At 39.9% G+C, this 16,163-nt stretch overlaps 1 protein-coding gene across 2 annotated transcripts in view; it reads left to right on the top strand.

Moving 5' to 3' along the window:
• Positions 1–905: 905 nt before the first annotated feature.
• Positions 906–16,163, top strand: part of NEBL (nebulette) — a gene marked incomplete at both ends in the record, with an annotated part of 252,383 nt that continues 237,125 nt past the window's right edge. For both annotated transcript variants that reach the window (XM_084279729.1, XM_084279728.1), the window contains 2 exons: positions 906–974; positions 1,982–2,076. In XM_084279729.1, coding sequence (XP_084135855.1) covers positions 906–974; positions 1,982–2,076 — 164 coding nt within the window. The remainder of the gene's footprint in view (positions 975–1,981; positions 2,077–16,163) is intronic.

Raw genomic sequence — 16,163 nt, 5'->3', positions numbered from 1 at the left:
GCAATACCGAGCCTGAAAACTAATCGGCGTACAAAGCTGGAGGAACGTACGGACATTCCTCGCCCCGCTAACGGGCACGGCGGGGCTGCGTGTGAAGCCGCCGCGAGGCTGATGCCCCGCACCGCCAGCCCCCTCAGCACGCTGGCCCCGCACGGCAGGTGCCCGCCGGCGCAGGGCCAGGCCTGGGGCCTAACTTCGGGGAACGGCCGAGCTCCCCCGCAGCCCCCAGAGCGCCGCGGCTCGCTGGCTTTCTCCCTCCCGCCGGGGTAAGGGGCCAGTACCGCCTTAGCGCTCCTCGGGCAGGTGCACCCGGGAAGCGTCCGCAGCCCGATGTCCTCTCCCTACCACCCCTGAGCCTCAAGGCGGCGGCGCGGAGCCCGCCATCTCGCCCCCCTCGGGACGGCTGCGGCGCGGAGCAGAGCTCGTTCTCACTCTCTTTCCTCCCCCTCCCCCTCCCCCTCCCTTTCCCTTCCTCCCTCCCCTCGCTGCGGGCCGGGCCGCGCTGGTGGGCTTGGCTTGACTTGGGGCTGCAGCGCGGGGCTCGGCGTGAGTCACCCAGCCCGCGGCGCGGAGAGCCGAGCGCGCAGGCACACGGAGGAGGAGGAGGAGGCGGCGGGGGCGGGCGGCGGCGGCGGGGCGGCGAGCGGGCGGGGGCGACAGGCACCGGCTCCCCGCCCGCCCACTCACACATGCTGCCGAGCCGCAGTCAGCTGGAGCGCGGCTTCCTCCCTAGCTGCCGCCGATGACCTCGTCGCCCGCCGGCAGCCGCTGAGGATCTCTCTGGCGTCCCCGCCAGGGCAGGGGATGGTAGATCGGCCGCCCAGAGCCCCGTCCAGCCTAGCCTGCCGCCCAGCAGCCTCGGCCGCCGCCGTCCGCGGGAGTCGCCGCCCGAGAGGAGCCGCAAAATGAACCCCCAGTGCGCCCGCTGTGGCAAAGTGGTCTATCCCACCGAGAAAGTCAACTGCCTGGACAAGGTGCTGGGGCGCGGGGTGGGGGGGGGGCGGGCGGGGACGGCGCCTCCCGGGCGTAGCCACCCTGCGTCCCGCTCCCCTCGGCTCCGGCGGGGCGGGTAGGGCCGGGCCGGCGGGGGAGCGGGGCGAGCCGGCAGGTGGCAAACGTAGCACCTCAGGGGCTGCCGCCGCGCAGGTACCGCGCCGCCGGGCGACGAACGCCGTGTCACCGCGCTGGCCCGGGGTGGAGGGCGAGCGGGGGCCGCGGTGGACCGGAGAGCCCCTGCCGTGCCCTCAGGGGAGTGACAGCGCTTGACGGGGCCCCCATGCTCCCACCTCCGGCTCCCTGAGGGGTGAAGTTGTAGGCGGCTCCCGCCCGGCTCTAATTGTCGGTGCCTCCCCGGGCTGGGGCGGCTTCGGCTGCCCCGTATGCCATGGCCGCCTCGGCGGGGACGGTAGCCAGGGCACCCGGCTGGACAGCCCTGTCCCTCGGGGGTGTCCGCCGGTGATGCTGGTTATCGCCGAGCGCGGTCGCTCCGCATATAACAGCAATGAGGCTGTGACAGATGCTCCAAATTAGCGTCCCCAGAAAGGCAAGGCGGTGGGAGCTACCGGAGGAAAATACCGTATTATGTGCTAAATTTAGTGTCTGTTCAGCGTACCGAAGAGCCAGTTGTCACATTAGTGACTTTATTCGCATCATATTGCATTCTTAGCAAGCGGTGCTGGGGTTTTTTTCCTTTAACAAGGCAAAATGTCAAACTCCTGCTTCAGTTGTATTTAAAATAATCCGGGCAAGGTCAGTGTGTGGAGGGCTTGGTGTTCACTTTAGCAGAGACTTTACGTTTCTGAGAGCGTTTCAGAAGCACCTTTGGCTTCGTGTGAAAACAATTCTCCCAGTTGAGTTTACAGACACATGTAATATATGGCCAAAATATTGACATGTAGTTGTGTTTTTATGTTTACTGTACCCTAGCATAGCTTTCAAAACATCAGTATTGTAAGTAATTCTACTTTATATTTCTTTACAGTATTGGCATAAAGGATGTTTCCACTGTGAAGTTTGCAAAATGGCTCTGAACATGAATAACTACAAAGGATATGAAAAGAAACCTTATTGCAATGCGTAAGTATTGTTAATGTCAAGTCTTGCAGAAATGCACATGAAAAGAAAACCTGGCTGTGGATATTGTGAAATAGGTATTGTCATGCTTAATCTAGAGATACAGCAGTCTAGAGCAGTTTAGTTCTTTTCAGATGGTGTAGTCTACTGGTATTGAATTGACAGAAGATGAAAATAGTTGATTATGATGTATATGGGCAGTGTTTTAATAGCAGATCTCGGGATACAGGTCCTTCCCTCTCAGAAAGCATTGGGTATGGTGCTGACTCCTATTACACTTATTACTGGCCTGCTGGATTACAGTTGTCCATTATGCAGCTCTCAGTTCAGGGTTATGGACCTGATCAGCATTTTGTAATAAGAAAACAAAGTGCTTCTTGGTTGTCTAGTTTACCAGAGACAATACCCTGTTAGAGATCGTGGCAACCTATTTTTAAAATGGTTATGTTGCTCACATATCTCAGATTACTAAACTAGATATTTACAAAATCCCTGCTTCCAGTGCTTCATGCTGTTTTGTGTTCTGCTTCTCTCTTAGACTTTGATAAAGAACATAGATTAATTTTGGTTGTAGAGTATAATCATGTTGTATTCCACTTTTAGATTTTGTTGTTGTGTGTATTTGAAGAGTGCTTTGATGTTTGGCTTGCAAATACTGCAGGAGAGCATTTTGATACATGTAGAAAAAAGGTGCTTATTGTTCTTTGTACCATGCTCCTAAGATTTGTGAGGTGCACTTCAGTATGTTTTAATCTTTAGAAGCAGTTATATTAGGATATCTCTAAAGAATTTGGAATAAAATTTGATCTTATGTTATTCATATAGTTGTTATTTTCAACTTTACCTACTGAAACTACAGGCACACTGTAATTTTTCCAGAGATATTCTCTTATACTCATCTTAAAATATTTCTTTCATGTTGAGGTAGACAGTCTATGGCTGGCCATCACAGAATAGTTCAACAACATATGCTCATTTCTTCCAGGCTAAAATTGAAGCCAGCCAGTGCCTTTCTGTCGAAAATACAAGTTTTGTTATAAAAACTGCTGTGCTGCCAAAACTTGAAACACCTGTTTCAACGTGCACAGTTGTACTTAGATTGCTTTAGGAACATATTGAGTTACACATGTACATGGCCAGCTTTCCTTGAAGTGCTCTGCAGTGTATGGGGGTGACATGAGATCTGGTGTGGTTGGTTGGCAGTCTTATGTGCTGTAGAGAAAGCTGTGTAGGAAGGGAGAGTCATGCTTCAACAGGTGGCACACTACAAGTCCAGACTAACCTGAGGGTTATTGGCCCTAGGTGGGACTCTGCTTTTGGTGCTGTGTTGCAGTACAAAACAGAATTACATTCTTTACAGTGATTAAAACTCTGATAATACTTACATGCCTTTTATGTAAATTTTTGTGGTTAAATTTCAGTGATGACACTTTGGTTGCTTCATCTTTGCTAGGTAATCAGATACTTACTTGTAGTTAACAATGCTGTTTGTTGCAAAGTCTCTTTGATGCTACGTGTTGGTGTTTCCATGCTGTGCATATCTAACTTCTGTTGTAGGAGCGTTTCATCTATGTAGTTAGGCTATGTGATGTGTCATTCTGTTTATGGATGAGGGGGAATAAGGATGATGGATATGTTATGTACCCTTCTTCAGTTGCTGTTCTTCCTAGTAGTTGCTTTAATGAGCATTGTAATAGTGATTTTTGGAAAAATAATATGTATCTTTGGAATGTCCTTCAAACCTGATGTATGAAACAGGAGGAAACTATGCAAAACCATGAAAGAATGGGTTTCCTCTATTAAAGGAGAGAGAAAACTTAATATATATTATCAGTCATATGTATTTTGTTCTTAAGTAAATGTAAGGGTTTTGTTTTTATAAAGAATGGTACCAAGATATGGGGTTTTTTTTGGTTGTTTGTTTCCACAAACTTTAATGTCCTTCAAAGGAGGGATAAGATGTTCATGCAAACCAGTTTTGAAAATACAGTTGATTTAAATTACCATATTTTGACACAGTATGTTTGCATCTGAAAGGTTACTTATTTGCAAAGCAGATGCCATTATACTATTTCAAATTATGTGTCTTATCCAGTGTCCATTAGTAAAAGGTAAATCTATTTTTATGTTGAACACTGCTCGATCAGAAAATCTGTGAATAAAAGAATCAAAATTTACTCATACAAACACCTACAAGCACTTGACAAAGTGCAATTACTGTTTATTGAGGCCACCCACCAATGAAAGTGTAATTTGTAGATAAAAGTGAACAAGTATGCACTAATTTAAATGGGAGAGCAATACCATGAAGTATTACCTAACTGTTTGTAAGGATGACTCAAAACATCTATCTCCAATAATTTCTATATCTGTTAATTCACGTTAGATAATGCACTTGAGTATATTTTGATCTTTCAATTTAAGGAATTCCACTATACATTTGGCTGCTGAATTTTTGCTGCATTACTGGAGAAAAACAGATGTTACTTTAACTGTAAAACATAATTGTGTTTCTGTCAATATTAGAAAAAGGTACTGATTCATGACTGTTCAAACTATACTTTTGGTAGCATAGTCAGATGGATTAATGAACTAGCAAACCAAGAGGAAATACACTGTGAAATACTTAAATTCAGTGTCCATTGGAAAGGAACAGAAATATTTGTAAATGTAGGATTCCTGGGTTTTTAAGAGCAAGTTACTTGTTGGGCAGCTTGACACATGTCCAGCTAAATGGTTGTATACATTCCTTGTGATAAGGATACATTGATACCGATAGTAATGACTGGGCTACTGATGTTACAGAACCCCTGCAGGTCAAGAAGCTGTTTCCAAGTATTGCACTGCTTTCGTAAGGTGTGGGTTTATGAAAGATTTTGTAACTGGGTTATAAGGGATAACTTTGTCTACATGTGCTTGTGTGTAATATGGCTTTGAAAAGAATGATCTTTGTATGGCAGTTTCTTAATCTGTCTCCTTCAAACGTTTTGTTTGTCTTGTACAGAAAAGATTATGTGATATCTCTATCTTAGTATTTATATAATTTGTAAGCTGTTTGAATCAGGATGGGTTCTCTGCTTGGTTGCATGGTGTCTCGAATACTGTGCTTTGATCTCAGCTGGGACATCCAGGTAGTACAGTATTCTCATGACTTCTGATACTGTGTTTCTCACTTCAGCTGCATTTGTGTTTCATCTGAAAGGCATTGTACAACAGATTTTGACGCTTGTAGATGCTTAGCACATGGACACTGCAAGGTTTGCCTTACAACCTTGGTTGTACCTTTTACTTGCTATGTGCCTTTAGATATGCCATGTTGCCAGGGAGCTGCATGATTTGTGAGATGATGTTGATGAAATTAAGGGCTCAGACTTGCAGTCCAGTTGTGCAGTTCAGCCAGGTGCTGTGCATTGCCTGATGCAGGTGAATGAGCCACACTTTGACTCTCTGAATGTGCATAGAGCTAGTAAAAGAAGGGTTAAGATAGTTAAAGTGGCTTGGGTGATCTGATGATTTAAATCAAGGTGGCTTTAATGCAAGTCTGAACCTCTATTCCAGTTTAATATCTGAAAGATTAAGATTACTAAATACTTGTTTAATATATATGGAAATTATTAGAAGAAAAGTTGTTGTTGTTATTACTATTTTTATTTGCAAACTCAGAGCTGATTCTTCTCAGCTGCAAATAACCAAGATGATGCAAGGAAATGAATGGCATTTTGGCAACTAACCATCTGTGTACTAGTTCTCAAGCTTGTTAAATGATTGAATCATGTAGGATGATTATATGGTAACTTATTCTTACGAATATTCATATAAATACTCTTTTTGACAGATTCACTAGACCAAAACACACGACTACTTTTTATGCAAAATGTAGAAGCTGAAATGCATATTTTTGGAGTGTTCTCTCCACATTAGCGATACCTGCTGATGCAAACAGACTTCCTGCATGTGTGAACACACCAGACAGAGATATATTTTTTTAATTTCTGCAAAACCTAATAGCTTAAGCTTCTGCAGACCTGATATACCCTCTTGCCAAAGGCAAACAGCCTCGCTATTGGAATAAATCCTTCTGAAATATTTAGTATATAAAATTTTGCTAATCGCATTCACGCAGGGTAGCTTCATTCAAGTTTTTATTTATGACAGTCAACATATGGAAGAATGACATAACTTTGAAATTTAAATCTACTGTCATCAGTCTTAGTGTGGATTATTGACATGAAGAAAAACTCATCATCACTTTATTTTTTCTAGATTTAATTTCTTTTTAACTCATGCTAGTAGGAAATAGATACGAAAATATGTTTGAAATATTGTGATGCTGTTAGAAGATTTGTACTACAGTTTCAATCTGCAAGTGCAGTCAAACTTTACATTTTAAGATACTGTAGAGGAGGGATGAAAAATGTCAAAGTTACTTTATGCCAGCTCGGGAGTGGTAAGAACATGGTACAGCTTTCTGGATGGTCAGATGGTCTGGAAACTGGAAGCAGTTGCTTGTAATCAGTGAAATGAATGTGGCCGTGAAATGGAATCCATTGTCCTGAAAGGTGAACTTGTATAGTAAGTTTGATTTTAGCTGTGAAACATGAGTGGGTTTTCTTCCTACCAGGCAGAAAACTTCTAGAAGGTGACTAGAAGTGCGATGGATATCATTCTTACTAAAATTAACTAGAAGTAACTTATTTTTCAGTAGTGATTTCAGCAGGTGACTAGTTTTCAGTTTAAATATGGCACAAAGAAAGACAATTAGTAAGTTAGAAGCAGCAAGAATAATCCTTCAGAAATATGATGGAGCCACTTCAAAGGGCTATGGTTAAGAGCAAACAGTAAAAGAGATTTTCGTTTTTTAATTCTCAGTCTTCAACTGAACAACAACTTATTTAGTGTAAAAGGGTTACACTGAGTTTGGGTTGAGGAGGAAGATTGTTTTATGACACTGTTACCTTTCAGCCTCTCATTTTGGGCTTTTCAGCTGTTTCTGATCTTTATATTTGATCAAAACTAAGCTATTATATAGGTCAACACAAAATGGTAATTTTTATAAAAAGAAACAACCCAGAAACTCCCATGCAAACCTTGACAGGGAAGCAAGAGATAAAAGCAAGGATCTGTACTTTTGTTACTTTTATTAACTTTGTGTATTAATTACTTTCCTCTTAGGATGTAGTATAAAATGAGTAATGCAAATAGCAGAACCACTGGAAAACCAGCTGGTAAGGGCCTCAAGTCAGAGCCAGATGCACTTATCTCAATTACGTCCATTACTACAGTTCAGCATCCCTTCAGAATAGACCCCAGTATTTGAAAGCAGTTACCACATTTCTCCTCAGCCGTGTTTTGTCTAAACAAGCCAGCTCCAACTCTCCATGTAGATTGTATTTGTTTAGTAATTCTTATTTCTTTACCTTCAGGTATCTCCAAATGGGGGCTCGGGGGGTGTGTGTGTGTGTGTGTGTGTACAAGGACTTTGAATTGCAGTGCCTAGCAGACCTGGTAGAATCGCAAGGGTGCTTATGGAAGTCATATATAACTTTTCTCCAAAGTTCAAGTACAGTCTTTGCTCCTTTTCTTTTTTTTCTTTTTTTTTTTTTTTTTTTGCAAAACCTAAACTATTGTTGAGTCATAATCAGATTGTTGTGGGCTACAATTTTATCTTTCTATGCAGAATTGCAACCTCAGCAGTTGTTATTATCCATTATCTGAGAGTTAATTGTTTTTGGCTGAGCACAGAGTCTTCCACTTGGTTCTCATTGAACTAAATCTCCATTTTTCCCTAGGCTGTTTCTCCAATTTGTCAAGTTCATCTTATATTCTAATTTTGTTCTCTAATGTGCTTACAGCCCCCTCCTATTAACCCTTCCACCAGACAAGCACATTGCAAATTTACTAAGTCTAATCTTTGTTTCATCACACAGGTTGCTAGCTGAAGGCATGCAAGGGTTTGTATGTACCTCAGTGGTCTGATGCAGCCTTCCCTTCTGTAGTGAGCAGTGGTGAATGAGTAAACTACTTTTTCTTCATGGAGTGCTAGATCAAGCGTTAAGTTCTGTGTAAGAAAGAAAATAAAGTTGTGAAAGAGTGTAATCACTGTGGATAATTATGCAATCCCTGCTTAAATATGAGGAACATCTACTGGTTCTCTTATAGAGGAGATGTACATTCCTGCTTGTTCTGCGCTGTGGTATCTTACTTGTTTAATTCCAAATTACTTGTTTAAGTCCCAATTAGTATTGGTGGTATCCAGCAATGAAAAGTAGGGCAAGAAGCCAAGCCTATTTGCTAGAACAAGGAGCTTCTTAGGCAAAATATATCTGAGTGTCTGAAAGGTTTGATGTATATCTTTAAACTCTTTGAAGAAAGCACATGACAACAGAGTTGCTGAATACTGTGTATGAGATGGATGGGAGTTAGTTGTGAAGAAATTACTAAAGAATCACAGATGCTCAGTGTTTTGATCTCTGTGACTGTGACCAAGCAATGGGCTGCGAAGCATTTCTCGGGTTCCACTCCAGCATGCTCAGTTGTCTGTGTCCTGACTTTGTGTTTGAACAAGACCTGTGTATGACACCTTACACACACGTGCTGGTGGGTTGCCAGGGGGAGGACTCCCTGTTCTTCAACAGGTCCCTTGGTTTGCATCGTTGCAAGCTGTGGAGGGCATATGGAGTGCTACAGCTTAGCTGCAGTCAGCCTGCTTTCTTGCTGGGGCACATGGAGTAGAAAAACTGCCCTGAGGGAGATTGGAGCAGGTGAATTCTCCAACTGTATAGAGTCTGTACTGTCACAACTGGTGCCTGATGTGTGTATCAGGTCTGTGTGTAGAATTCATGTGTTTTAACATTGATGTAATTGCTCCAAAGGGACAATTACAATTTAGTGTTACTTAGGATGTTGCTGGGGCAAATAAATAGAAAATATACAAATGAATATACATGGTACATTTTATTTTCCTTTTTATGCAAGACTGCAATAAACATGACGTTCAAAGCTATTTGCAGGAAGTGCCTGTAGAAATACTGGCTGTGTGGAATCCTGATCTATTGCCAGTTTAAGTCTTGGCTCAAGTAAATACACATTTTTAATTTGTGTGATCACTGGTCATTGTAGACTGCAGATAATTTTTCCAAGGAAGAACATGTGCATTTCCTCAGCACCTGTAGTCATAGAATTGAACATATATTCTTTGAGGGCAGTAGTTACTGAGACATAATTTTATTAAGTGGGATTTTCTTTGCTTACTAGTATCTTAGCCTCTGTTTATGCTCAACGTAATCTTGATTTTTCTTAATAGCTATTACTTTTTGTACTCATTCCTAAAGATTGATGAAGTTTGTTTCATTATATTTACTAAAATATTTATGCAACAGAACATGAACAATAGATGAAATTTTGTGATTCTGAATCATTTACTTATTTGCATTGCATAGCTTGGGCTTTGGAAGAGGTAATAACCAGTTGTAACAAACCTGTGAAGTCTTAATGGTATGTTTTGTTAACAGCTTTGTGATTTAACTGTTTGGGGTTTTAAATGTTCTAAACCATAGAACTTCCTCATCGTATTTGCTGAAGAACTTGAAAAGAAATTTTTTTGGCTTTGCTGAATTTTAAGTTCCATGTGGCTCTGCTAATGGTGGTGGTTGCAAGTAAACCTGCTGTTGTGATAGACTCTATATACTTTATAAAGCTTGAAGAAAAAATAAGTGTATGTTCCAATCTTTCGTGGTGCTTTGAATTTTCAGAGTTGGTGAGGTCAATAGTGAATGATAACGTCATGTCAGCTTAGTGGCAAGAAGCAGGTTTTGCTGTTTACATGTAAATCAGTTCTTTCTTTGCTTCCATGTCCTGATATTAGAGTTGATGTGTCAGAAGCGACCAAGCTATTTTCCTTTGCTTTTAATTCATATTGCTTGTGTAACTTTTATTCGTACCAGGAGGGAAAGCCTGGACGATGAGCCGTGCAGAATTTTTAGTCACTTGTATTTCTTCCTCCCCCTGTCTCTCCTGCTCCTCCTGTTCTTGGCTGCAGTGGAATTGTGTTGATGGTAGCTGATCCTGTAACATCTTAAACATCTGAATATGAGGAGGGTACCAAAATGTGTGATCAGTGTCATGCTTGAGAGAAGACTACAGCAGCTTAGTTTTAAAAATTAAAAACTAATTGTAATTTGTCCAGTAACCATTTCAACATGTCTTGCAAAGGCTTTTCTGGGAAGTGCATAGCTACCTTTAAAGAGGATTTCTTAAAATGTAAAACTGTATGGAAACTGTGTAAGTTTCCTCCTTGCTTCATAGTTTCAAAAATTCACACCAGTTTCTTTTTTACTCTAAGGAGAGCAAGTGTTTGGAGGTAGTCCATCATATTCTGCCTCTGAACAGCAGCATTTTTCACACAGGAGTATTGGTGTAATTTCGATTTCACAAATTTTAAAGATAAATTTGTACTGCATTTTAATTTAGTTATACCTGGGGTATTTTATTTTTGACTTGGCAGACTAAATGGTAATAGCTGTTTTGTTTTCTTCCAGTTTTACTCTGGAAGAATTCAATACTTGTAATGCAGTTTCTTCTAACATCAGAAAACCATAAATAGAAATACTTAGGGAAAGATTTAAAAAAAATTGCTCATTTTAGACATAATCAAAATGCAAGTGGCTAAGTTTGTGAAGGGGAAAAGTGGTAAGATGAAATAAATTGCCTAAATAAATGAACATGGACTATTTCTGCTGAATAGTGTAGCGTACGTTCAGCACAGTAGGGAGTTCACATGTTGCTTAGCATTGATTGTGTGCATCTGAGAGTACAAGAGGGAAGGAATTTCTGACTGGATTTGCCAGGTTGTACAAAAAGAAAAGGGGCCAATATGAAGATTTCTAGCAACAGAAGTACTCAGTACCTGGTGAACCAGGAGATGATTGCCACCATTAAAACTGGCAGTATGCTTGCTATGTTACTATAAGGGAGATTTCAGTCCATGTTTTAAAGAATATGCCTGAAAATATTTATCTGTAGAAGAGCAAAGCTTCCTAAAGTCTCATTTAAAAAAAAATCCAATACTGTTTGGTACAGTGATGCTAGTGCCTTTGTTGATATTAGTATTTGATGGGTGGTAAAGAAGTAATGTTGATGGAGGGGGTGGGGGTGAAGTGGTGAATAAAGAGAAGGAGAACCTGTTGGAAGAAGCTTTGTTAAAAAATAGTTGCTGAATGCCCCATCATGTAGGTGTATTTGATAGGAATTTTGCTATAACATAGGAAGGTCTGAGATTTTAATTTTAAAGTAGGTAAGAATTTGTCAGGCTACTGGAAAACAGATGAAGTTTATTACAAGAGATCATCTGGTTCTATAGCTTACTAAGATGCTTTAGTTCTGATGAAGTTGGAAAACTTAAATTATTTATAAATGAGGCTTTCTGTACTTGTTACTTCAGGAAGTTTGAAAAAGATATTCTGAAGCCTGAACACAATCTGGTCAAGCCTTGTATTAATTCCTCTTTGTGCTGAAGACCACCTTTCAGGTTGACTCTTGTCTTTGTGGAGGAGAAACTTGAAATGTACTGATTAAATGCTTAACTTTCATGACAGTGATGCTGGTGTTTCAAGCCTCAGGTCAGCAGCAGGAGCCTCTCTTACTGTCCAAAAGGCAATGACAGATTATGTCTCCTATGCAGAATAATACTGTATGTGGAATGTAGTAACCAAAGGAAAATTTAAACTTGTCAAGCTGGATATGGATGCAAAGGGCACTGTAATGTGCTTTTAGAAATACAGGGAAATAAGGTAAAAATGGTTATTTTTCTCTAATTACTTACTTTACCCTGAGAAGGATGGCAGCCCCCCTTTTTTCTAGTTTGCTCCATCCTTTCACTTCTGCTGTGATGGAGACAGGCTCTGTCAGATTTAATCTGGTGAGCAAAAAGGCTCTTTGCTTTTCTTCTGCTGTTTACCTTTGTGCATCAGCAGAGGCACCTGGCTATTCAGTGTCAGATCTCTCCAGCGAGCTTCTGGACTCCATTGCATACCTAAGGTGTGACAGAATTCAGCATCTGATGTGCTGTGACCACTGCCCATGGTTTGAGACAGGTGTGTCTCCCTTGTGTTTTCCATCTGCACGTTTATGTAAGTCTTGGTTCTCATATGTAAATGTTTCAGGGTCTCTTTGATGTGTCTCTTCAGAAAGACCGCTACAATAAAGCACTACTTCACAACTGGGACAACAGATGTTAATAGATGCAGTTAATGATAATAACACATCTTCTACCAAAGAAGTAAGAACTGGATGTTCAGGAACAGACTTACAATGGATCTTTGAAGTTGATAATATGGTAGATTAAAAGTTCATCATAATAATTAACTCTTAATTTGTTCTATACCTGTAGTAGATTACTTTTTCAGTAGAACAATATCTTACCTGGAGATGTTTTGCATAAATCTGACAGTTTTAACTTTTTTTTTTTTTCCTTTTTCCTCCTATAGGAATCTCTTATTATTGTGTTTGGTTTCATAGTAGCAGAATGCTTAATTCAGGGATTCAGCTTTATCAATTGGACTTACTTTGCTTAGGTGTCTTTCACCAAAATAACTTTTAGAAAACAGTAAAATACTACGTGTATTGATTCTGTATGTTAATTTTATTATAGGTGTATGTATATTACATTTCATGTCACAATGACAGTTTACAATAAGAACCTATAAGTGTGGAAGGAGATAAAATCTATTATTTTCAAGAGCATGGAGTTAGAATATAGCTGGGGTTCTTTACTTCTCTTCACAAACTGTAGCTATAGCTTGTGAGGAATATACGTTTCGAGAGAAAATGTTTTTGAAGAAAATTTGTAATATTAAAAAAATTCCATATCACAGTTCTTCTCAAAAAAGAACTGCATTTCCCAATGACATGTAATGTTAAGAATGTGTTCATGCAACTGGATGTGAGAACTTCTGCTGCTTCCTGAGGTGTGGGAGGAAGTTTAAAGGAATTTCTTAATCGTGATGACTCCATGAGCACTTTAAACACAGACTTTATAGCTGTCACAGTCTACAGTTTTTATCTTCTTAGACATATATCCTTTAATTTTATTTGGGTTTTAATAACAACTCTGTGGTTTCTTTTTTTTTTATACAGACTTCAGTTAACATTTTGGGTCTGCTCCTTGTTGCTTAAATGTGTCAATCGGTGTGTTGGAAAGACTATCCACAAGTATGTTGAATATTGTTATGGAAAGTGGAGTCATATGCAAAACCGTAGTTAACTGAACAATCCTGACTGTTAAAATGCTTACAAAGACTGTATTTCAGTATATTGTAATTTGATTTCTGTCCCAAACACTTAAGTTACTTTGAATTGGATTCCTTAACCTCTGAGATTTGTGTTGTGTGATTGTTCCAGAAGGCTTTGCTCAAGGTCTAAAACTGATAACTTCTCTGCTGAAGTTTTTGCTCTTTTGATGCCATGAAGTTAGAGAATAAAATTTACTCTTATAAACCAAGCATCCTTTGGAACTTGATGTCTTCTGTAGTCACATGTATGATTAATGTATTGCTAGAAAAGAGACTGTGCATTTAAACATTAAAAAAAATTAAAAGTTGCTAATAAACATGTTTTATAGTCCACAAATGATGTTTTTTTGCTATATATATATATTTCTTATTTGAGAGAAACCTTTAAGAGGAGAGACATTCTCTCATTTGCACAGTTGGCAGAGAAGTGTCAGTTTGCTTTATTTTACTAGGAAAAGCTATGTCCCTTATATACAATGAAAAAGAAAGATACTGCTCTGACTAGTATCTTGACAGTTTTAGTCTAGACTGCTGAAGTTAGGGAGATTTTATATTTGATTCCATGGTGCTTTGTTGTTTTTCACAGTGAAATGACCTGTTACGGTTTCTGTACGTTTTTCCTTTGCAACATAACTGCTTGGTGACTGTGAACACATTAAAGTTAAAATGATTCTTCCACTTTTCCTCACAGCTGTATGTACACCTACTTTCACCCAAACCATTTTTTTATTCTAGACTGTAAAAAGTACACTCCTAAGTGGTAAACAAAAACATTAATGGTATTGTTTTCCTATCCTTTCTATAATAAAAAAGGATACTGAGCTGTAAAATATAATAATATTAGGAAAATGGTTATTCTGGAAAAAAACCCTGTGTTGGTCATTTCAGTACATGTGTTGCTTGCAATTTTTATTTTGGGCAGTTTTACACAGTAAGACAAGAGATTTTTTTCTCTTTCAGCGTAACTCATGAGGATGCTTAAGTTAGTTTTCAAAGGTGTTTTTGTAAAGCAGTATAAGGGAAAAGAAGTAATCTGGCACTTTCTTTACAGAAATAAACACCACTGAGAGTCTTCATGGCACCATTTCCATATTTGCTACTGAGCAACTACACTCAGAAGTGATATATTTTGGTTATAGTAAATTAAGGAGTTGATTGGCAAGAGCTGAGGAAACATCAGCATTGAGCTCTACAAATAATCAAGCAACTTTCAATTTCCCCAAAGAAGTGATGGGATTATTCTTGAAGAGGGGAGGCTTAATCACACCTTTCGTACATGGGAGACACGGGATACGAAACCATCGGGTAGTGTCAGAAATAGACATCTGAGCTGGAAAGACTTTCCATATGCCACAGTCTTCATGAAGGCTGTACTAAGTAGACCTTCATAAACAATTCTGTTGATGTATAGGAATTCATTTCAGCTGTGTTAGCCTTGCGACATAGATGGATGAAAAGCAGAAAATACTTGCTGTTCCCATAAAAAAGAGACCTTAAAATAGGAATGCACTGAATGCATAAAGGAAAAAGATCCTGTAGAGTCAAAGTGTCATTTGTACTGTCATTTTTAAAGTGAAACACTTGAAGAGCACTATCATCAGTTTGTTTGTTTGCAGAGTGCTTGTTATTGTCATAGTTGAATACCTTTTACCCATAGTGTTAGTTATATTAAGATGACAGGCCAATACATGGTAAAACAGAACGTGTCTGATGAGGAGCTGGAGTTCTTCATGTCCTGGAATACTATTTTGAAGACTGACTAGTAAAAATGAGGACTGTTAACTCAAACAGCCTTGCCATAGGTGTAGATTATTAAAGGACGAATGACAGAACTAAATACTTGAAAAAATCTGTGAATTGTGGTATGGGGGTAGTTTCTTTTCCAGACATTGCTTTGAAGAGGATCTTTTAAAAGTTAGAGGTTCTCTTTAGATGTGGTGGCAAATAGTCATCTTAGAACTACTACTCGTATCTCCTAAGCTTCTCCCATCACAGGTTAACAGTACTGGAGATGGTGACTCTGAAAAATAATCGGAAAAAAATAATTGAAGTAGGCCACTCCCTACTCTCTTTTGTTTTCTCAGTGAAAGGAATTAAGAAGTACAGCCTTTTGTACTTTCTTGAGTGTTCAATTTGTCACCTTTTTTCCAGCAGGAGAAACATGAACTCAGTGGAATATCTTGTTAAGGTTTGATTTCATTCTTGCTGCAAGCAGAGCAGCTTTTATTGGTTTTACAAGAAGATGTAGGATTAGGATTGTGATTAGGATTGTGGAGAATGTGGTTAAATTATATTTTGATTGACATAAAATACTAAGATTTGTAATAATTTTGTAAGACAAGAAATATGTAAAGCAATGGGGAGAGAGGTACTTACCCCACAGTGTTGCTGGCACAAAGCAGATGTAGATTAAAGTACAACCTGGGTGAAAGCAGAGCAGGGAGGTACAGAAATGTGACAGTCTAGGAAGGCTGGGGTATGGACCAAACTATCACTGCAGGAGAATTCAGAATGGAAAGGGCTCTGCAAATATTACACGTTCTTTAAATGTTTAAAGCAGGCAGAAGAATTTAAAAAAACACTGAATAAAACTTGAATAAAGCTGGCAAGTTTCCCCTTCTGCTCCATCCACACAGGTTGTTAAATGATTCTCCTTTCCGTGCTAGCGCAGAGCCTGCTAGGGGTGCATTAAGCATCGTGATTAATGTCTGTCACATGTTTATTCTCTCATCTTCTCCCCAGCAGGTGGTGTGGATATGCAGTGCAGGGCTTTTTTTTTTTTTTTTTTTTTGAAAACAAAAC

This window comes from Gallinula chloropus (genome assembly GCF_964237585.1).
Source record: "Gallinula chloropus genome assembly, chromosome: 2".
In the NCBI taxonomy this organism is placed as follows: domain Eukaryota; kingdom Metazoa; phylum Chordata; class Aves; order Gruiformes; family Rallidae; genus Gallinula; species Gallinula chloropus.
The sequence above is the reverse complement of the archived record's forward strand: the minus strand, read 5'-3'. Positions and strand labels throughout refer to the sequence as shown.